At 46.6% G+C, this 23805-nt stretch overlaps 1 protein-coding gene across 1 annotated transcript in view; it reads right to left on the bottom strand.

Moving 5' to 3' along the window:
- The window catches only part of LOC135536838 (CD82 antigen-like), a 72997-nt gene that overhangs the window by 15308 nt on the left and 33884 nt on the right, over positions 1-23805 (bottom strand). The window contains exons 3-5 of the mRNA XM_064963084.1: positions 23412-23484; positions 7240-7364; positions 1668-1742 (exon numbers count right to left, since the gene is read on the bottom strand). Coding sequence (XP_064819156.1) covers positions 1668-1742; positions 7240-7364; positions 23412-23484 — 273 coding nt within the window. The remainder of the gene's footprint in view (positions 1-1667; positions 1743-7239; positions 7365-23411; positions 23485-23805) is intronic.

Here is a 23805-nt window from a genome sequence, read left to right as displayed (position 1 = left end):
CAGTAGAATGTATATGTTGTTCTGGTCCAGTAGAATGTATATGTTGTTCTGGTCCAGTAGAATATATATGTTGTTCTGGTCCTATAGAATGTTGTTCTGGTCCAGTAGAATGTATATGTTGTTCTGGTCCTATAGAATGTTGTTCTGGTCCAGTAGAAAGTATATGTTATTCTGGTCCTATAGAATGTATATGTTATTCTGGTCCAGTAGAATGTATATGTTGTTCTGGTCCTATAGAATGTTGTTCTGGTCCAGTAGAATGCATGTTATTCTGGTCCTATAGAATGTATATGTTGTTCTGGTCCAGTAGAATGTTGTTCTGGTCCAGTAGAATGCATGTTATTCTGGTCCTATAGAATGTATATGTTGTTCTGGTCCAGTAGAATGTTGTTCTGGTCCAGTAGAATGCATGTTGTTCTGGTCCAGTAGAATGTATATGTTATTCTGGTCCTATAGAATGCATATGTTATTCTGGCCCTATAGAATGTATGTGTTATTCTGGTCTGGTCATATAGAATGCATGTGTTATTCTGGCCCTATAGAATGCATGTGTTATTCTGGCCCTATAGAATGCATATGCTATTCTGGTCCTATAGAATGCATATGTTATTCTGGTCCTATAGAATGCATATGTTATTCTGGTCCTATAGAATGTACATGTTATTCTGGTCCTGTAGAATGTACATGTTATTCTGGTCCTATAGAATGTACATGTTATTCTGGTCCTATAGAATGTACATGTTATTCTGGTCCTATAGAATGTACATGTTATTCTGGCCCTATAGAATGTACATGTTATTCTGGCCCTATAGAATGTGTATGTTATTCTGGCCCTATAGAATGTGTATGTTATTCTGGCCCTATAGAATGTGTATGTTATTCTGGCCCTATAGAATGTGTATGTTATTCTGGTCCAGTAGAATGCATGTTATTCTGGTCCAGTAGAATGTATGTTATTCTGGTCCAGTAGAATGTATATGTTATTCTGGTCCAGTAGAATGTATATGTTATTCTGGTCCTATATAATGTATAACTTATTCTGGTCCTATAGAATGTATATGTTATTCTGGTCCTATAGAATGTATATATTATTCTGGTCCTATAGAATGTACATGTTATTCTGGTCCTGGTCCTATAGAATGTATATGTTGTTCTGGTCCTATAGAATGTATATGTTGTTCTGGTCCTATAGAATGTATATGGTTATTCTGGTCCTATAGAATGTATATGTTGTTCTGGTCCAGTATAATGCATTAACACAGCTTTTGGTAGCGTGTTCTGACTGTAAGTAATAAGGTGTAATCAGTCTCAGAACAAGGTGTTGTCTCAAGGGTGAAGGGTGAGTCACTTTCTACAGAACAGGTTGTGTTCAGGCGGGTTCAACATTCTGGAATGTTCAGGTACACAGACACACCGTGTAGTGGTTAAGAGCAGCGGCAGTTAAGAGCTTTGGGCCAGTAACCAAAATATTGCTGGTTCGAATCCCCGAGCTGACCAGTTGAAAAATCTGTCGATGTGCCCTTGAGCAAGGCACTTATCCACTGTGACTTACAGGAGCAGTTAGGGTTAAGTGTGTCTGCTAAATTACAAAATGACATACTTTTCTGACATCTCTCTTTCCTGAACTCGACCAACAACAGGTGTAAACAGGAAGTGACATCACTCACCAGGTCCTTCTGGAAGTAGATGAGTACACCGGCTGCCACCTGACCAATCAGAATCAGCAGCAGGCAGGTGAAGTACTGGGGAGGAAGAGAGGATCATGGGATATATGAGATGACATCACCGTGGCAACAGTCCATCATAACAATGCATAAACACATCCACCCAATCCCCTGCAGCATCGTTCAGATATCAACACCACTTTGCCTTCAAATAGAAATGCATTATGTATTCAACTATGGATGTAAATAATGGACCAGGATGTGAACTTCCACATCATCTCCTAGACGCTGCTACAATATCCAACAGGAACAGCCACGGGGCTTTCTGTTACTACAATATCCAACAGGAACAGCCACGGGGCTTTCTGTTACTACAATATCCAACAGGAACAGCCACGGGGCTTTGTGTTGCTACAATATCCAACAGGAACAGCCACGGGGCTTTGTGTTGCTACAATATCCAACAGGAACAGCCACGGGGCTTTGTGTTGCTACAATATCCAACTGGAACAGCCACGGGGCTTTGTGTTGCTACAATATCCAACAGCAACAGCCACGGGGCTTTGTGTTGCTACAATATCCAACAGGAACAGCCACGGGGCTTTGTGTTGCTACAATATCCAACAGGACCAGCCACGGGGCTTTGTGTTGCTACAATATCCAACAGGAACAGCCACGGGGCTTTGTGTTGCTACAATATCCAACAGGAACAGCCACGGGGCTTTGTGTTGCTACAATATCCAACAGGAACAGCCACGGGGCTTTGTGTTGCTACAATATCCAACAGGAACAGCCACGGGGCTTTGTGTTGCTACAATATCCAACTGGAACAGCCACGGGGCATTGTGTTGCTACAATATCCAACAGGAACAGCCACGGGGCTTTGTGTTGCTACAATATCCAACTGGAACAGCCACGGGGCTTTTTGTTGCTACAGTATCCAACAGGAACAGCCACGGGGCTTTGTGTTGCTACAGTATCCAACAGGAACAGCCACGGGGCTTTGTGTTGCTACAATATCCAACTGGACCAGCCACGGGGCTTTGTGTTGCTACAATATCCAACAGGAACAGCCACGGGGCTTTGTGTTGCTACAGTATCCAACAGGAACAGCCACGGGGCTTTGTGTTGCTACAATATCCAACAGGAACAGCCACGGGGCTTTGTGTTGCTACAATATCCAACTGGAACAGCCACGGGGCTTTGTGTTGCTACAATATCCAACAGGAACAGCCACGGGGCTTTGTGTTGCTACAATATCCAACAGGAACAGCCACGGGGCTTTGTGTTGCTACAATATCCAACAGGAACAGCCACGGGGCTTTGTGTTGCTATAATATCCAACAGGAACAGCCACGGGGCTTTGTGTTGCTACAATATCCAACAGGAACAGCCACGGGGCTTTGTGTTGCTACAATATCCAACAGGACCAGCCACGGGGCTTTGTGTTGCTACAATATCCAACAGGAACAGCCACGGGGCTTTCTGTAGCTACAATATCCAACAGGAACAGCCACGGGGCTTTGTGTTGCTACAATATCCAACAGGAACAGCCACGGGGCTTTGTGTTGCTACAATATCCAACAGGAACAGCCACGGGGCTTTGTGTTGCTACAATATCCAACAGGAACAGCCACGGGGCTTTGTGTTGCTACAATATCCAAGAGGAACAGCCACGGGGCTTTGTGTTGCTACAATATCCAACTGGAACAGCCACGGGGCTTTGTGTTGCTACAATATCCAACAGGAACAGCCACGGGGCTTTGTGTTGCTACAATATCCAACAGGAACAGCCACGGGGCTTTGTGTTGCTACAATATCCAACAGGAACAGCCACGGGGCTTTGTGTTGCTACAATATCCAACAGGAACAGCCACGGGGCTTTGTGTTGCTACAATATCCAACAGGAACAGCCACGGGGCTTTGTGTTGCTACAATATCCAACAGGAACAGCCACGGGGCTTTGTGTTGCTACAATATCCAACAGGAACAGCCACAGGGCTTTGTGTTGCTACAATATCCAAGAGGAACGGCCACGGGGCTTTGTGTTGCTACAATATCCAACAGGAACAGCCACGGGGCTTTGTGTTGCTACAATATCCAACAGGAACAGCCACGGGGCTTTGTGTTGCTACAATATCCAACTGGAACAGCCACGGGGCTTTGTGTTGCTACAATATCCAACTGGAACAGCCACGGGGCTTTGTGTTGCTACAATATCCAACAGGAACAGCCACGGGGCTTTGTGTTGCTACAATATCCATCTGGAACAGCCACTACTGGAACAGCCACTACTGGAACAGCCACTACTGGAACAGCCACGGGGCTTTCTGTAGCTACAATATCCAACAGGAACAGCCACGGGGCTTTCTGTTGCTACAATATCCAACAGGAACAGCCACGGGGCTTTCTGTTGCTACAATATCCAACTGGAACAGCCACGGGGCTTTGTGTAGCTACAATATCCAACAGGAACAGCCACGAGGCTTTGTGTTGCTACAATATCCAACAGGAACAGCCACGGGGCTTTGTGTTGCTGCAATATCCAACAGGAACAGCCACGGGGCTTTGTGTTGCTACAATATCCAACAGGAACAGCCACGGGGCTTTGTGTTGCTACAATATCCAACAGGAACAGCCACGGGGCTTTGTGTTGCTACAATATCCAACAGGAACAGCCACGGGGCTTTGTGTTGCTACAATATCCAACAGGAACAGCCACGGGGCTTTGTGTTGCTGCAATATCCAACAGGAACAGCCACGGGGCTTTGTGTTGCTGCAATATCCAACAGGAACAGCCACAGGGCTTTGTGTTGCTACAATATCCAACAGGAACAGCCACGGGGCTTTGTGTTGCTGCAATATCCAACAGGAACAGCCACGGGGCTTTGTGTTGCTGCAATATCCAACAGGAACAGCCACGGGGCTTTGTGTTGCCTTAATATCCAACTGGAACAGCCACAGGGCTTTGTGTAGCTACAATATCCAACAGGAACAGCCACGGGGCTTTCTGTAGCTACAATATCCAACAGGAACAGCCACTACAGGAACAGCCACGGGTCTTTGTGTAGCTACAATATCCAACTGGAACAGCCACTACTGGAACAGCCACTACTGGAACAGCCACTACAGGAACAGCCACTACAGGAACAGCCACTACAGGAACAGCCACTACAGGAACAGCCACTACTGGAACAGCCACTACTGGAACAGCCACTACTGGAACAGCCACGGGGCTTTGTGTTGCTGCAATATCCAACAGGAACAGCCACTACAGGAACAGCCACTACTGGAACAGCCACTACTGGAACAGCCACTACTGGAACAGCCACTACTGGAACAGCCACTACTGGAACAGCCACGGGGCTTTGTGAGCGACTCCTCCCTGTACAGTAGTTTGTAATGCATTCACACTAGCATACACTGAGTGGACAAAACATTAGGAACACCTTCCTTCTATTGAGTTGCGGCCCCTTTTTGTCCTCATAACAGCCTCAATTCATCGGGGCGTGATTTCTACAAGGTGTCTAAAGCCTTCCACAGGGACTCTACAAGGTGTCTAAAGCCTTCCACAGGGTCTCTACAAGGTGTTGAAAGCCTTCCACAGGGTCTCTACAAGGTGTTGAAAGCTTTCCACAGGGACTCTACAAGGTGTCTAAAGCCTTCCACAGGGTCTCTACAAGGTGTTGAAAGCCTTCCACAGGGTCTCTACAAGGTGTTGAAAGCCTTCCACAGGGACTCTACAAGGTGTCTAAAGCCTTCCACAGGGTCTCTACAAGGTGTTGAAAGCCTTCCACAGGGTCTCTACAAGGTGTTGAAAGCCTTCCACAGGGACTCTACAAGGTGTCTAAAGCCTTCCACAGGGTCTCTACAAGGTGTTGAAAGCCTTCCACAGGGTCTCTACAAGGTGTTGAAAGCCTTCCACAGGGTCTCTACAAGGTGTTGAAAGCCTTCCACAGGGTCTCTACAAGGTGTTGAAAGCCTTCCACAGGGTCTCTACAAGGTGTCGAAAGCCTTCCACAGGGTCTCTACAAGGTGTCGAAAGCCTTCCACAGGGTCTCTACAAGGTGTTGAAAGCCTTCCACAGGGTCTCTACAAGGTGTCGAAAGCCTTCCACAGGGTCTCTACAAGGTGTCGAAAGCTTTCCACAGGGACTCTACAAGGTGTCGAAAGCCTTCCACAGGCTCTCTACAAGGTGTCGAAAGCCTTCCACAGGGACTCTACAAGGTGTTGAAAGCCTTCCACAGGGTCTCTACAAAGTGTTGAAAGCCTTCCACAGGGTCTCTACAAGGTGTTGAAAGCCTTCCACAGGGACTCTACAAGGTGTCGAAAGCCTTCCACAGGGACTCTACAAGGTGTTGAAAGCTTTCCACAGGGTCTCTACAAGGTGTTGAAAGCCTTCCACAGGGACTCTACAAGGTGTTGAAAGCCTTCCACAGGGATGCTGGTTCATGTTGACTCCAGTGCTTCCCACAGTTGTGTCAAGTTGGCTGGATGTCCTTTAGGTGGTGGACCCTTCTTAATACACACAGGAAACTGTTGAGCGTGAAAAACACAGCATCGTTGCAGTTCTTGACACAAACCAGTGTTCCTGACACCTACTACCGTACACCGTTCAAAGGCACCTCAATATTTTGTCTTGTCCTTTCACCCTCTGAATGACACACATACACAATCCATGTCTCAACTGTCTCAAGGTTTAAAAATCCTTCTTTAACCTGTCTCCTCCTCTTCATCTACACTGATAGAAGTGGATTTAACAAGAGACATCAATAAGGGATCATAGACTGACCAGGTGAAAGCTATGTCAATGGAAAGAGCAGGTGTTCCTAATGTTTTGTCCACTCAGTGTAGATGTTGGAGATGCAACTGCCTGTGTGTATGTCTGTGAGTGCCTGTGTGTATGTCTGTGAGTGCCTGGGTATGTCTGTGAGTGCCTGGGTATGTCTGTGAGTGCCTGGGTATGTCTGTGAGTGCCTGTGTGTATGTCTGAGTGCCTGTGTGTATGTCTGTGAGTGCCTGTGTGTATGTCTGTGAGTGCCTGTGTGTATGTCTGTGAGTGCCTGTGTGTATGTCTGTGAGTGCCTGTGTGTATGTCTGTGTGTGCCTGTGTGTATGTCTGTGAGTGCCTGTGTGTATGTCTGTGAGTGCCTGTGTGTATGTCTGTGAGTGCCTGTGTGTATGTCTGTGTGTATGTCTGTGAGTGCCTGTGTGTATGTCTGTGTGTGCCTGTGTGTATGTCTGTGAGTGCCTGTGTGTATGTCTGTGAGTGCCTGTGTGTATGTCTGTGAGTGTCTGTGTGTATGTCTGTGTGTATGTCTGTGAGTGCCTGTGTGTATGTCTGTGAGTGCCTGTGTGTATGTCTGTGTGTGCCTGTGTGTATGTCTGTGAGTGCCTGTGTGTATGTCTGTGAGTGCCTGTGTGTATGTCTGTGTGTATGTCTGTGTGTGCCTGTGTGTATGTCTGTGTGTGCCTGTGTGTATGTCTGTGAGTGCCTGGGTATGCCTGTGAGTGCCTGTGAGTGCCTGTGAGTGCCTGTGAGTGCCTGTGAGTGCCTGTGCCTGTGTGCACTCACCAGGCCCAGCAGACAGCGGATCTCGTAGATAGCCCCCAGGCAACCCAGGAAGCCCATCAACATGGAGAGACCACCGACACCTATCAGGATGTAGGAAGCTATCTTCAGCACTGTGGAGGACTCTTCTGTAGAGAGAAACAAAGCAACACTCGCAGGTTAGCACATTAGCATCGCTATGGTAAAAACCTTACATAGGCTAGCATTTTAGCATACCTACAGTACACCATGGGGGACTCTGTAGAGGTGGGAACAAGCAGACTCGTTAGCATATCTGCTGTAAACACATATAGGTTAGTAGTATTTAAGCAGTCTGATGTAGGCTATGCACAGGCTAGCATCGCTATGGTGAAAACCATATATAGGCTAGCATTTTAGCATACCTACAGTACACCATGGGGGACTCCTCTGAAGAGGTGGGAACAAGCAGACTCGTTAGCATATCTGCTGTTACCACATATAGGTTAGCAGTTTAGCAATCGACTACTGTGCAGGCTTGTATTTAAGCTGTCTGATGTAGGCTATACACAGGCTAGCATTTTAGCATCGCTATGGTAAAAACCATATATAGGCTAGCATGTTAGCACACCTACTACACAGTGACAGGCATTTTAGCCCATTCATCCCTTAGCAGACACCACGTTCTGCCTCACGTCCGACAGGTAGACAGACAGACAGTAGAATATAACAGACATCTTCCTATAAGGCCACTAAATTCCCACAAAACCAAAAGGAGACCTGAACTCAAACCAAATCAAATTTTATTTGTCACATACACATGGTTAGCAGATGTTAATGCAAATGTAGCGAAATGCTTGTGCTTCTAGTTCCGACAATGCAGTAATAACCAACAAGTAATCTAACTAACAATTCCTAAACTACTGTCTTATACACAGTGTAAGGGGATAAAGAATATGTACATAAGGATATATGAATGAGTGATGGTACAGAACGGCATAGGCAAGATACAGTAGATGGTATCGAGTACAGTATATACATATGAGATGAGTATGTAAACAAAGTGGCATAGTTAAAGTGGCTAGTGATACATGTATTACATAAGGATGCAGTCGATGATATAGAGTACAGTTTATACGTATGCATATGAGATGAATAATGTAGGGTAAGTAACATTATATAAGGTAGCATTGTTTAAATCTGTTCATGGAAACAGTTCTGGGAATTCTGGCTTCTATAAAAATAAAAGTCAACTGGAGCCAGAGAGAGATTAGGTCTGCATTTCAAATGGCACCCTTTTCCCGATATAGTGCACTACTTTTGACCAAAAAGTCCAAATAAAAATGTAAAATATTGTGCACTATATAGGGAACAGTGTGCAATTTGGGACATAGATTTTGTCTGGCAACAGGAGGAATGATATATGTTACTCCGAGGACACTGTTCTCAGTGTGTGTGTGTGTGTGTGTGTGTGTGTGTGTGTGTGTGTGTGTGTGTGTGTGTGTGTGTGTGTGTGTGTGTGTGTGTGTGTCACTGCCAAACATTCTGAGGCTTTCAAAGGAAAGAGAGAAGCATGTTTCTGTGAACCACTCCGGAGGTCTGGAACCAGACGTGTGCCGTCACGGAGGCCCAAACTTTCTGCAAAGCCCAGAAAACCCACCACTGAGACACAGAGAGAACGGACAGTTCAACCTCATCTCAAGTATTTCGTTGAAGGGGACGTCGTCCTTGGAGACAGAGACGAGCTCCTGAGATCCCCAGAGGTTCACACTATAACGGCAGAAACATCTGGCCCTCCATGCAAATCAAAGTGCTTTTTTGTCAGCGCAGTGTCAGTGTACAGTACAGTGTAGTGTCAGTGTACAGTACAGTGTAGTGTCAGTGTCAGCGCAGTGTCAGCGTAGTGTCAGCGTAGAGTACAGGGTAGTGTCAGTGTACAGTACAGTGTAGTGTCAGTGTACAGTACAGTGTAGTGTCAGTGTCAGCGCAGTGTCAGCGTAGTGTCAGCGTAGAGTACAGGGTAGTGTCAGTGTCAGTGCAGTAGAGTGAAATGCTTCCTTGCAAGAAATGCTTACACAAGATGTGAAACATGGCCAAATGTATACAGGTCATGGAGACGAAGCGAACTCAATACACAGAAAAAACAGTATCCTATTTAATACCGTGATGAAATAGCTGTGGTTGGTTCACGCTATACTCTAGCGTGTGACCAATGTGGAATACAGGAAGTTCAATAATGCCATGCTGGCGGAGTTCTTCTTCTTCTTCTAAGCGGGATGACTGTGGCAATATTACTGAAGGAATATGTCAACCTCTGGATGGGAACCCTCATTCCCAGCCAAAGCAGTTTAACCAGACGTGTCTCTGATTATTAGAGACAGACCCTGCAGCACATCACAGATCCCTCTTCTCATTACCGTTACTCTAATGTTGGAACAGCTAGAGAACAGATCCCTCTCCTCATTACAGTTACTCTCACGTTGGAACAGCTAGAGAACAGATCCCTCTCCTCATTACAGTTACTCTCACATTGGAACGGCTAGAGAACAGATCCCTCTCCTCGCTAGAGAACAGATCCCTCTCCTCTAACGTTGGAACGGCTAGAGAACAGATCCCTCTTCTCATTACCGTTACTCTCACATTGGAACGGCTAGAGAACAGATCCCTCTCCTCATTACCGTTACTCTCACGTTGGAACGGCTAGAGAACAGATCCCTCTCCTCATTACCGTTACTCTCACGTTGGAACGGCTAGAGAACAGATCCCTCTCCTCATTACCGTTACTCTCACGTTGGAACAGCTAGAGAACAGATCCCTCTCCTCATTACAGTTACTCTCACGTTGGAACGGCTAGAGAACAGATCCCTCTCCTCTAATGTTGGAACGGCTAGAGAACAGATCCCTCTCCTCTAACGTTGGAACGACTAGAGAACAGATCCCTCTCCTCTAACGTTGGAACGGCTAGAGAACAGATCCCTCTCCTCTAACGTTGGAACGACTAGAGAACAGATCCCTCTCCTCTAACGTTGGAACGGCTAGAGAACAGATCCCTCTCCTCTTACGTTGGAACGGCTAGAGAACAGATCCCTCTCCTCATTACCGTTACTCTCACGTTGGAACAGCTAGAGAACAGATCCCTCTCCTCTAACGTTGGAGCGGCTAGAGAACAGATCCCTCTCCTCTAACGTTGGAACGGCTAGAGAACAGATCCCTCTCCTCTAACGTTGGAGCGGCTAGAGAACAGATCCCTCTCCTCTCATGTCGGAGCGGCTAGAGAACAGATCCCTCTCCTCTCATGTCGGAACGGCTAGAGAACAGATCCCTCTCCTCTCATGTCGGAACGGCTAGAGAACAGATCCCTCTCCTCATGTCGGAACGGCTAGAGAACAGATCCCTCTCCTCATGTTGGAACGGCTAGAGAACAGATCCCTCTCCTCTCATGTTGTATCGGCTAGAGAACAGATCCCTCTCCTCTCATGTTGGAACGGCTAGAGAACAGATCCCTCTCCTCTCATGTTGGAACGGCTAGAGAACAGATCCCTCTCCTCTCATGTTGGAACGGCTAGAGAACAGATCCCTCTCCTCTCATGTTGGAACGGCTAGAGAACAGATCCCTCTCCTCTAACGTTGGAACGGCTAGAGAACAGATCCCTCTCCTCTAACGTTGGAACGGCTAGAGAACAGATCCCTCTCCTCTAACGTTGGAACGGCTAGAGAACAGATCCCTCTCCTCTCATGTTGGAACGGCTAGAGAACAGATCCCTCTCCTCTCATGTTGGAACGGCTAGAGAACAGATCCCTCTCCTCTCATGTTGGAACGGCTAGAGAACAGATCCCTCTCCTCTCATGTTGGAACGGCTAGAGAACAGATCCCTCTCCTCTCATGTTGGAACGGCTAGAGAACAGATCCCTCTCCTCTCATGTTGGAACGGCTAGAGAACAGATCCCTCTCCTCTCATGTTGGAACGGCTAGAGAACAGATCCCTCTCCTCTCATGTTGGAACGGCTAGAGAACAGATCCCTCTCCTCTCATGTTGGAACGGCTAGAGAACAGATCCCTCTCCTCTCATGTTGGAACGGCTAGAGAACAGATCCCTCTCCTCTCATGTTGGAACGGCTAGAGAACAGATCCCTCTCCTCTCATGTTGGAACGGCTAGAGAACAGATCCCTCTCCTCTCATGTTGGAACGGCTAGAGAACAGATCCCTCTCCTCTCATGTTGGAACGGCTGGAGAACAGATCCCTCTCCTCTAACGTTGGAACGGCTAGAGAACAGATCCCTCTCCTCATTACAGTTACTCTCACATTGGAACGGCTAGAGAACAGATCCATCTCCTCTAATGTTGGAACGGCTAGAGAACAGATCCCTCTCCTCTAACGTTGGAATAGCTAGAGAACAAATCCCTCTCCTCTAACGTTGGAACGGCTAGAGAACAGATCCCTCTCCTCTAACGTTGGAGCGGCTAGAGAACAGATCCCTCTCCTCTAACGTTGGAGCGGCTGGAGAACAGATCCCTCTCCTCTAACGTTGGAACGGCTAGAGAACAGATCCCTCTCCTCATTACAGTTACTCTCACATTGGAACGGCTAGAGAACAGATCCATCTCCTCTAACGTTGGAACGGCTAGAGAACAGATCCCTCTCCTCTAACGTTGGAACGGCTAGAGAACAGATCCCTCTCCTCTAACGTTGGAGCGGCTAGAGAACAGATCCATCTCCTCTAACGTTGGAGCGGCTAGAGAACAGATCCCTCTCCTCTAACGTTGGAGCGGCTAGGGAACAGATCCCTCTCCTCTAACGTTGGAGCGGCTGGAGAACAGATCCCTCTCCTCTCATGTTGGAGCGGCTGGAGAACAGATCCCTCTCCTCTCATGTTGGAACGGCTAGAGAACAGATCCCTCTCCTCTCATGTTGGAACGGCTAGAGAACAGATCCCTCTCCTCTCATGTTGGAACGGCTAGAGAACAGATCCCTCTCCTCTCATGTTGGAACGGCTAGAGAACAGATCCCTCTCCTCTCATGTTGGAACGGCTAGAGAACAGATCCCTCTCCTCTCATGTTGGAACGGCTAGAGAACAGATCCCTCTCCTCTCATGTTGGAACGGCTAGAGAACAGATCCCTCTCCTCTCATGTTGGAACGGCTAGAGAACAGATCCCTCTCCTCTCATGTTGGAACGGCTAGAGAACAGATCCCTCTCCTCTCATGTTGGAACGGCTAGAGAACAGATCCCTCTCCTCTCATGTTGGAACGGCTAGAGAACAGATCCCTCTCCTCTCATGTTGGAACGGCTAGAGAACAGATCCCTCTCCTCTGTTGGAACGGCTAGAGAACAGATCCCTCTCCTCTCATGTTGGAACGGCTAGAGAACAGATCCCTCTCCTCTAACGTTGGAACGGCTGGAGAACAGATCCCTCTACTCTAACGTTGGAACAGCTAGAGAACAGATCCCTCTCCTCTAACATTGGGGGGAGTGAACGGTGGTGGGGGGAGGGAACGGCGGTGGGGGGAGGGTGGGGGGGAGGAGTGAACGGTGGTGGTAGGAGGGATGTAGTGCACTATATGTAGGGAATAGGGTGCCACTTGGGACAACCAGCTCTGGAATGATCGTTCGACTGGTTGGGCTTTGTTTCAACTCATCATCACATAATTCCTGATTCAAACCACTACAGGCCACTAAAGACCTTGGTATAAACCCTTACTACAGCTCAGACCACTACAGGCCACTATAAAAGACCTTCACATAGACCCTTACTATAGCTCACACTAGTGATGTCAAGATAACAGCATTTTACAAACAATATATACGACCAGGCCCAGTCTCACCAATTAGTATCGCGATATCGACGGAGGGGGGGATCAGTGGCCTAGCATCCTGTTCGCCCCGTCCCCCGCATCCTGTTCGCCCCGTCCCCCGCATCCTGTTCGCCCCGTCCCCCGCATCCTGTTCGCCCCGTCCCCCGCATCCTGTTCGCCCCGTCCCCCGCATCCTGTTCGCCCCGTCCCCCGCATCCTGTTCGCCCGTCCCCCGCATCCTGTTCGCCCCGTCCCCCGCATCCTGTTCGCCCCGTCCCCCGCATCCTGTTCGGCCCGTCCCCCGCATCCTGTTCGGCCCGTCCCCCGCATCCTGTTCGCCCCGTCCCCCGCATCCTGTTCGCCCCGTCCCCCGCATCCTGTTCGCCCCGTCCCCCGCATCCTGTTCGCCCCGTCCCCCGCATCCTGTCCCTGTTTTCTAAAAACCTGTCACTGAAATCCGTCCTTCTCGTCAGTACAACTCATTGAATTTAACTTCACACTGTATAATAGGATGCTGCATGGATTGGTTGATTGGCTCATATTTGCAAAGGCTGAGCTGTGATTGGTCTGGAGGAATGGCAGGAAGGAATATACATGCATAATGGTCTGTATGTCATTGTGTCAGTCAGGGGACAACACTGCATCGAACCTATATGGCCTATATGAATCCTATATAGTTTAGTCTCCCATTAGGCCTATATGAATCTTATATAGTATAGTCTCCCATTAGGTCTATATGAATCCTATACAGTTTAGTCTCCCATTAGGCCTATATGAATCCTATATAGTCTCACATTAGGCCTATATGAATCCTATATAGTCCCCCATTAGGCCTATATGAATCCTATATAGTCTCCCAAAAGGCCTATATGAATCCTATATAGTCTCCCATTAGGCCAATATGAATCCTATATAGTTTAGTCTCCCATTAGGCCTATATGAATCCTATATAGTCCCCCATTAGGCCTATATGAATCCTATATAGTCCCCCATTAGGCCTATATGAATCCTATATGAATCCTATATAGTCTCCCATTAGGCCTATATGAATCCTATATAGTCTCCGATTAGGCCTATATGAATCCTATATAGTTTAGTCTCCCATTAGGCCTATATGAATCCTATATAGTCCCCCATTAGGCCTATATGAATCCTATATAGTCTCCCATTAGGCCTATATGAATCCTATATAGTCTCCCATTAGGCCTATATGAATCCTATATAGTCTCCCATTAGGCCTATATGAATCCTATATAGTTTAGTCTCCCATTAGGCCTACATGAATCCTATATAGTCCCCCATTAGGCCTATATGAATCCTATATAGTCTCCCATTAGGCCTATATGAATCCTATATAGTCTCCCATTAGGCCTATATGAATCCTATATAGTCTCCCATTAGGCCTATATGAATCCTATATAGTTTAGTCTCCCATTAGGCCTACATGAATCCTATATAGTCCCCCATTAGGCCTATATGAATCCTATATAGTCTCCCATTAGGCCTATATGAATCCTATATAGTCTCCCATTAGGCCTATATGAATCCTATATAGTCTCCCATTAGGCCTACATGAATCCTATATAGTTTAGTCTCCCATTAGGCCTATATGAATCCTACCTTGGAATCACATCTCACAAGTAGCAAACCCTTTTCCTTTCTTCCTGGACCAAATCAGATGTGCCTAAACCTAGTGTGAAGTTACCAGGTTGTTAGCTAGCTAGGTAACATGACGTTGTTTGTTATCGAACCAATAATTAGCAACCCGGGATTAGTTTAAAAACGGCCCCCGACGTGGTTTTGTGAAATTTTATCAACACGAATCCCAGTAGAAATCAATAAAAAAGGTTACTTCTGGTAATATGAGTCATATTGAAAAGAAAAAGTAGAGGGCCTAGAGAGCTGCCCTGCGGTACACCAAACTTTAAAATGTTTGACATTAGAGAAGCTTCCACTAAAAGAAACCCCCTAGGTTCTATTAGATAGATTGCTCTGAATCCACGGTATGGCAGAGGTTGAAAAGTCATTACACATATTTTTCAACAACAGGTTATGGTCAATAATATGAAAAGCTGCACTGAAATCTAACAATACAGCTCCCACAATCTTCTAATGACCCATTTCTTTCAACCAATCATCAGTCATGTGTGTCAGTGCAGTACATGTTGAGTGCCCTTCTCTATAAGCATGCTGAAAGTCTGTTGTTCATTTGTTTACAGAGAAATAGCATTGTACTTGATCAAACACCATTTTTCCCCAACAGTTTGCTAAGAGCTGGTAGCAAGCTGATAGGTCTGCTGTTAGAACCAGTAAAGGTGGCTTTACCACTCTTGGGTAGTGGAATGACTTTGGCTTCCCTCCAGGCCTGAGGACAAAGACTTTCCTCTTAGGCTCAGATTAAAGATATGACAGATAGGAGTGGCTATAGAGTCAGCTACCATCCTCAGTAGGAGTGGCTATAGAGTCAGCTACCATCCTCAGTAGGAGTGGCTATAGAGTCAGTAGGAGTGGCTATAGAGTCAGCTACCATCCTCAGTAGGAGTGGCTATAGAGTCAGCCACCATCCTCAGTAGGAGTGGCTATAGAGTCAGCTACCATCTTCAGTAGGAGTGGCTATAGAGTCAGCTACCATCCTCAGTAGGAGTGGCTATAGAGTCAGCTACCATCCTCAGTAGGAGGGGCTATAGAGTCAGCTACCATCCTCAGTAGGAGTGGCTATAGAGTCAGCTACCATCCTCAGTAGGAGTGGCTATAGAGTCAGCTACCATCCTCAGTAGGAGTGGCTATAGAGTCAGCTACCATCCTCAGTAGGAGTGGCTATAGAGTCAGCTACCATCCTCGGTAGGAGTGGCTATAGAGTCAGCTACCATCCTCGGTAGGAGTGGCTATAGAGTCAGCTACCATCCTCAGTAGGAGTGGCTATAGAGTCAGCTACCATCCTCAGTAAGAGTGGCTATAGAGTCAGCTACTATCCTCAGTAGGAGTGGCTATAGAGTCAGCTACCATCCTCAGTAAGAGTGGTTATAGAGTCAGCTACCATCCTCAGTAGGAGTGGCTATAGAGTCAGCTACCATCCTCAGTAGGAGTGACTATAGAGTCAGCTACCATCCTCAGTAGGAGTGGCTATAGAGTCAGCTACCATCCTCAGTAGCTTTCCATCTAAGTTGTCAATGCCAGGAGGTTTGTCATTATTGTTCGTGAACAACTATTGTTCCACCTCTGCCACACTAACTTGACAGAATTCCAACTTGAAATGCTTTTCTTTCATTATGTGTTTTTTTAATGCATGAATACAATTTGCTCACTGTTTGTTGTTGTCATTTCCTGCCTCAGTTTCCTGCCGGCATTTCCTGCCTAACGCTAACACACTTTGCCAATGAAGTAATCAATAAAATATATTGGCAACATCAAATGGTTTTGTGATGAATAAAGCCATCTGATTGGATGAAAGATGGGTCTAAATTCTACCCATAATTCCATTTAAAGTACTCCCATTATTCTTTATATCATTGATCTTGGCCTCATAATAAAGTTCCTTCTTCTTTTAGTTGAGTTTGAGTCACAATTTCTCAATTTGTCAGTGAACTTGTAAAGTCAACGCAGACTGGTCTGTGCTCTTGGTTATAACAGATGAAATGATACATTGTATCAACATAAAGTCAACTCAGACTGGTCTGTGCTCTTGGTTATAACAGATGAAATGATACATTGTATCAACATAAAGTCAACTCAGACTGGTCTGTGCTCCTGGTTATAACAGATGATACATTGTATCAACATAAAGTCAACTCAGACTGGTCCGTGCTCCTGGTTATAACAGATGATACATTGTATCAACATAAAGTCAACTCAGACTGGCCCTGTGCTCTTGGTTATAACAGATGATACATTGTATCAACATAAAGTCAACTCAGACTGGTCTGTGCTCTTGGTTATAACAGATGAAATGATACATTGTATCAACATAAAGTCAATTCAGACTGGTCTGTGCTCTTGGTTATAACAGATGATACATTGTATCAACATAAAGTCAACTCAGACTGGTCTGTGCTCCTGGTTATAACAGATGAAATGATACATTGTATCAACATAAAGTCAACTCAGACTGGTCTGTGCTCCTGGTTATAACAGATGAAATGATACATTGTATCAACATAAAGTCAACTCAGACTGGTCCGTGCTCTTGGTTATAACAGATGATACATTGTATCAACATAAAGTCAACTCAGACTGGTCTGTGCTCTTGGTTATAACAGATGAAATGATACATTGTATCAACATAAAGTCAACTCAGACTGGTCTGTGCTCCTGGTTATAACAGATGATACATTGTATCAACATAAAGTCAACTCAGACTGGCCTGTACTCTTGGTTATAACAGATGAAATGATACATTGTATCAACATAAAGTCAACTCAGACTGGTCCGTGCTCTTGGTTATAACAGATGATACATTGTATCAACATAAAGTCAACTCAGACTGGTCCGTGCTCTTGGTTATAACAGATGATACATTGTATCAACATAAAGTCAACTCAGACTGGTCTGTGCTCTTGGTTATAACAGATGATACATTGTATCAACATAAAGTCAACTCAGACTGGTCTGTGCTCTTGGTTATAACAGATGATACATTGTATCAACATAAAGTCAACAGACTGGTCTGTGCTCTTGGTTATAACAGATGATACATTGTATCAACATAAAGTCAACTCAGACTGGTCTGTGCTCCTGGTTATAACAGATGATACATTGTATCAACATAAAGTCAACAGACTGGTCTGTGCTCTTGGTTATAACAGATGATACATTGTATCAACATAAAGTCAACTCAGACTGGTCTGTGCTCTTGGTTATAACAGATGAAATGATACATTGTATCAACATAAAGTCAACTCAGACTGGTCTGTGCTCCTGGTTATAACAGATGAAATGATACATTGTATCAACATAAAGTCAACTCAGACTGGTCTGTGCTCTTGGTTATAACAGATGAAATGATACATTGTATCAACATAAAGTCAACTCAGACTGGTCTGTGCTCCTGGTTATAACAGATGATACATTGTATCAACATAAAGTCAACTCAGACTGGTCTGTGCTCCTGGTTATAACAGATGAAATGATACATTGTATCAACATAAAGTCAACTCAGACTGGTCTGTGCTCTTGGTTATAACAAATGATACATTGTATCAACATAAAGTCTACTCAGACTGGCCCTGTGCTCTTGGTTATAACAGATGAAATGATACATTGTATCAACATAAAGTCAACTCAGACTGGTCTGTGCTCTTGGTTATAACAGATGAAATGATACATTGTATCTACATAAAGTCAACTCAGACTGGTCTGTGCTCTTGGTTATAACATATGATACATTGTATCAACAATGGAGCAGTGCAGGCAGAGTAAACAATGTAACAGAAGTAACAGAAGACTCATCAGGGTCTGCATCCCGCTCGCCATCACGGCTGCATTATAATATAAAACAGAGAGGAATAGATGGGCATCAACTATTGCTATCATTATCATTCCTCTGGTGAAATGACTGCCGCATTACTATCATTCTCATTCCTCTGGTGAAATGACTGCCACATTACTGTCATTCTCATTCCTCTGGTGAAATGACTGCCACATTACTGTCATTCCTCTGGTGAAATGACTGCCACATTACTGTCATTCCTCTGGTGAAATGACTGCCACATTACTGTCATTCCTCTGGTGAAATGACTGCCACATTACTGTCATTCCTCTGGTGAAATGACTGCCACATTACTGTCATTCCTCTGGTGAAATGACTGCCACATTACTGTCATTCCTCTGGTGAAATGACTGCCACATTACTGTCATTCCTCTGGTGAAATGACTGCCACATTACTGTCATTCCTCTGGTGAAATGACTGCCACATTTCTGTCATTCCTCTGGTGAAATGACTGCCACATTACTGGCATTCCTCTGGTGAAATGACTGCCACATTACTGTCATTCCTCTGGTGAAATGACTGCCACATAACTGTCATTCCTCTGGTGAAATTTACATTTACATTTAAGTCATTTAGCAGACGCTCTTATCCAGAGCGACTTACAAATTGGTGAATTCACCTTCTGACATCCAGTGGAACAGCCACTTTACAATAGTGCATCTAAGTCATTAAGGGGGGGTGAGAAGGATTACTTATCCTATCCTAGGTATTCCTTGAAGAGGTGGGGTTTCAGGTGTCTCCGGAAGGTGGTGATTGACTCCGCTGTCCTGGCTTCGTGAGGGAGTTTGTTCCACCATTGGGGGGCCAGAGCAGCGAACAGTTTTGACTGGGCTGAGCGGGAACTGTACTTCCTCAATGGTAGGGAGGCGAGCAGGCCAGAGGAGGATGAACGCAGTGCCCTTGCTTGGGTGTAGGGCCTGATCAGAGCCTGGAGGTACTGCGGTGCCGTTCCCCTCACAGCTCCGTAGGCAAGCACCATGGTCTTGTAGCGGATGCGAGCTTCAACTGGAAGCCAGTGGAGAGAGCGGAGGAGCGGGGTGACGTGAGAGAACTTGGGAAGGTTGAACACCAGACGGGCTGCGGCGTTCTGGATGAGTTGTAGGGGTTTAATGGCACAGGCAGGGAGCCCAGCCAACAGCGAGTTGCAGTAATCCAGACGGGAGATGACAAGTGCCTGGATTAGGACCTGCGCCGCTTCCTGGGTGAGGCAGGGTCGTACTCTGCGGATGTTGTAGAGCATGAACCTACAGGAACGGGCCACCGCCATGATGTTGGTTGAGAACGACAGGGTGTTGTCCAGGATCACGCCAAGGTTCTTAGCGCTCTGGGAGGAGGACACAATGGAGTTGTCAACCGTGATGGCGAGATCATGGAACGGGCAGTCCTTCCCCGGGAGGAAGAGCAGCTCCGTCTTGCCGAGGTTCAGCTTGAGGTGGTGATCCGTCATCCACACTGATATGTCTGCCAGACATGCAGAGATGCGATTCGCCACCTGGTCATCAGAAGGGGGAAAGGAGAAGATTAATTGTGTGTCGTCTGCATAGCAATGATAGGAGAGACCATGTGAGGTTATGACAGAGCCAAGTGACTTGGTGTATAGCGAGAATAGGAGAGGGCCTAGAACAGAGCCCTGGGGACACCAGTGGTGAGAGCGCGTGGCGAGGAGACAGATTCTCGCCACGCCACCTGGTAGGAGCGACCTGTCAGGTAGGACGCAATCCAAGCGTGGGCCGCGCCGGAGATGCCCAACTCGGAGAGGGTGGAGAGGAGGATCTGATGGTTCACAGTATCGAAGGCAGCCGATAGGTCTAGAAGGATGAGAGCAGAGGAGAGAGAGTTAGCTTTAGCAGTGCGGAGCGCCTCCGTGATGCAGAGAAGAGCAGTCTCAGTTGAATGACTAGTCTTGAAACCTGACTGATTTGGATCAAGAAGGTCATTCTGAGAGAGATAGAGGGAGAGCTGGCCAAGGACGGCACGTTCAAGAGTTTTGGAGAGAAAAGAAAGAAGGGATACTGGTCTGTAGTTGTTGACATCGGAGGGATCGAGTGTAGGTTTCTTCAGAAGGGGTGCAACTCTCGCTCTCTTGAAGACGGAAGGGACGTAGCCAGCGGTCAGGGATGAGTTGATGAGCGAGGTGAGGTAAGGGAGAAGGTCCCCGGAAATGGTCTGGAGGAGAGAGGAGGGGATAGGGTCGAGCGGGCAGGTTGTTGGGCGGCCGGCCGTCACAAGAAGCGAGATTTCATCTGGAGAGAGAGGGGAGAAAGAGGTCAGAGCACAGGGTAGGGCAGTGTAAGCAGAACCAGCGGTGTCGTTTGACTTAGCAAACGAGGATCGGATGTCGTCGACCTTCTTTTCAAAATGGTTGACGAAGTCATCTGCAGAGAGGGAGGAGGGGGGGGGGAGGGGAGGAGGATTCAGAAGGGAGGAGAAGGTGGCAAAGAGCTTCCTAGGGTTAGAGGCAGATGCTTGGAATTTAGAGTGGTAGAAAGTGGCTTTAGCAGCAGAGACAGAGGAGGAAAATGTAGAGAGGAGGGAGTGAAAGGATGCCAGGTCCGCAGGGAGGCGGGTTTTCCTCCATTTCCGCTCGGCTGCCCGGAGCTCTGTTCTGTGAGCTCGCAATGAGTCATCGAGCCACGGAGCGGGAGGGGAGGACCGAGCCGGCCTGGAGGATAGGGGACATAGAGAGTCAAAAGATGCAGAAAGGGAAGAGGAGGGTTGAGGAGGCAGAGTCAGGAGAAAGGTTGGAGAAGGTATGAGCAGAGGGAAGAGATGAAAGGATGGAAGAGGAAAGAGTAGCGGGGGAGAGAGAGCGAAGGTTGGGACGGCGCGATACCATCCGAGTAGGGGCAGTGTGGGAAGTGTTGGATGAGAGCGAGAGGGAAAAGGATACAAGGTAGTGGTCGGAGACTTGGAGGGGAGTTGCAGTGAGGTTAGTGGAAGAACAGCATCTAGTAAAGATGAGGTCGAGCGTATTGCCTGCCTTGTGAGTAGGGGGAAGGTGAGAGGGTGAGGTCAAAAGAGGAGAGGAGTGGAAAGAAGGAGGCAGAGAGGAATGAGTCAAAGGTAGACGTGGGGAGGTTAAAGTCGCCCAGGACTGTGAGAGGTGAGCCGTCCTCAGGAAAGGAGCTTATCAAGGCATCAAGCTCATTGATGAACTCTCCGAGGAACCTGGAGGGCGATAAATGATAAGAATGTTAAGCTTGAAAGGGCTGGTAACTGTGACAGCATGGAATTCAAAGGAGGCGATAGATAGATGGGTAAGGGGAGAGAGAGAGAATGACCACTTGGGAGAGATGAGGATCCCGGTGCCACCACCCCGCTGACCAGAAGCTCTCGGGGTGTGCGAGAACACGTGGGTGGACGAAGAGAGCAGTAGGAGTAGCAGTGTTATCTGTGGTGATCCATGTTTCCGTCAGTGCCAGGAAGTCGAGGGACTGGAGGGAGGCATAGGCTGAGATGAACTCTGCCTTGTTGGCCGCAGATCGGCAGTTCCAGAGGCTACCGGAGACCAGGAACTCCACGTGGGTCGTGCGCGCTGGGACCACCAGATTAGGGTGGCCGCGGCCACGCGGTGTGGAGCGTTTGTATGGTCTGTGCAGAGAGGAGAGAACAGGGATAGATAGACACATAGTTAACAGGGTACAGAAGAGGCTACGCTAATGCAAAGGAGATTGGAATGACAAGTGGACTACACGTCTCGAATGTTCAGAAAGTTAAGCTTACGTAGCAAGAATCTTATTGACTAAAATGATTGAAATGAAACAGTACTGCTGGAGTAGGCTAGCTGGTAGTGGCTGCGATGTTGACACTACACTAATCAAGTCGTTCCGTCGAGTGTAATAGTTTCTACAGTGCTGCTATTCGGGGCTAGCTGGCTAGCTAGCAAGGTTGATTGCGTTCCGTTACTTAAAAGAACGACAATAGCTGGCTGGCTAACCTAGAAAATCGCTCTAGGCTACACAATTGTCTTAGATACAAAGACGGCTATGTATCTAGCTAGCTACGATCAAACAAAACAAACCGTTGTACTGTAATAGTTACTACGGTGCTGCTATTCAAACAGTAGAAGAACGACAATAGCTGGCCAGCTAACCTAGAAAGCTAACCTAGAAAATCGCTCTAGACTACACAATTGTCTTAGATACAAAGACGGCTATGTAGCTGGCTAGCTACGATCAAACAAATCAAACCGTTGTACTGTAATGAAGTGAAATGAAAATGTGATACTACCTGTGGAACGACGCGGAATGTTGACCGGGTAGTTGGAGTTCAATTCGGTAGAGGTTGGCTAGCTGTTGGCTAGCTAGCTGCCACATTACTGTCATTCCTCTGGTGAAATGACTGCCACATTACTGTCATTCCTCTGGTGAAATGACTGCCACATTACTGTCATTCCTCTGGTGAAATGACTGCCACATTACTGTCATTCCTCTGGTGAAATGACTGCCACATTACTGTCTTTCTATCATTCCTCTGGTGAAATGACTGCCACATTACTGTCTTTCTATCATTCCTCTGGTGAAATGACTGCCACATTACTGTCATTCTTCTGGTTAAATGACTGCCACATTACTGTCTTTCCTCTGGTGAAATGACTGCCACATTACTGTCTTTCCTCTGGTGAAATGACTGCCACATTACTGTCATTCCTCTGGTGAAATGACTGCTACATTACTGTCTTTCCTCTGGTTAAATGACTGCCACATTACTGTCTTTCCTCTGGTGAAATGACTGCCACATTACTGTCTTTCCTCTGGTTAAATGACTGCCACATTACTGTCTTTCCTCTGGTGAAATGACTGCCACATTACTGTCTTTCCTCTGGTTAAATGACTGCCACATTACTGTCTTTCCTCTGGTGAAATGACTGCCACATTACTGTCCTTCCTCTGGTGAAATGACTGCCACATTAGTATGTATAGTTTGATAAACTTACGCAGGATGACCATGAAGCTCTCATTGTCCAGAAGGACCCACAGTCCGAACCCCATGATGAGGGCGCCAAACAGCTGCAGAGGGGGAGAGAGAGAGACCGAGGGAGAGAAAGAGACAGAGAGAGTAGTGATGTTTCTCTACATCAGTCCTGTTCCATTCTAGTTTCTCTACATCAGTCCTGTTAGTAGTGATGTTTCTCTACATCAGTCCTGTTCCATTCTAGTTTCTCTACATCAGTCCTGTTAGTAGTGATGTTTCTCTACATCAGTCCTGTTAGTAGTGATGTTTCTCTACATCAGTCCTGTTCCATTCTAGTTTCTCTACATCAGTCCTGTTAGTAGTGATGTTTCTCTACATCAGTTCTGTTAGTAGTGATGTTTCTCTACATCAGTCCT

Source organism: Oncorhynchus masou, unplaced genomic scaffold (assembly GCF_036934945.1).
Source record: "Oncorhynchus masou masou isolate Uvic2021 unplaced genomic scaffold, UVic_Omas_1.1 unplaced_scaffold_670, whole genome shotgun sequence".
In the NCBI taxonomy this organism is placed as follows: domain Eukaryota; kingdom Metazoa; phylum Chordata; class Actinopteri; order Salmoniformes; family Salmonidae; genus Oncorhynchus; species Oncorhynchus masou.
Note: the sequence above shows the minus strand (reverse complement) of the source record. Positions and strands in the feature narration are given on the sequence as shown.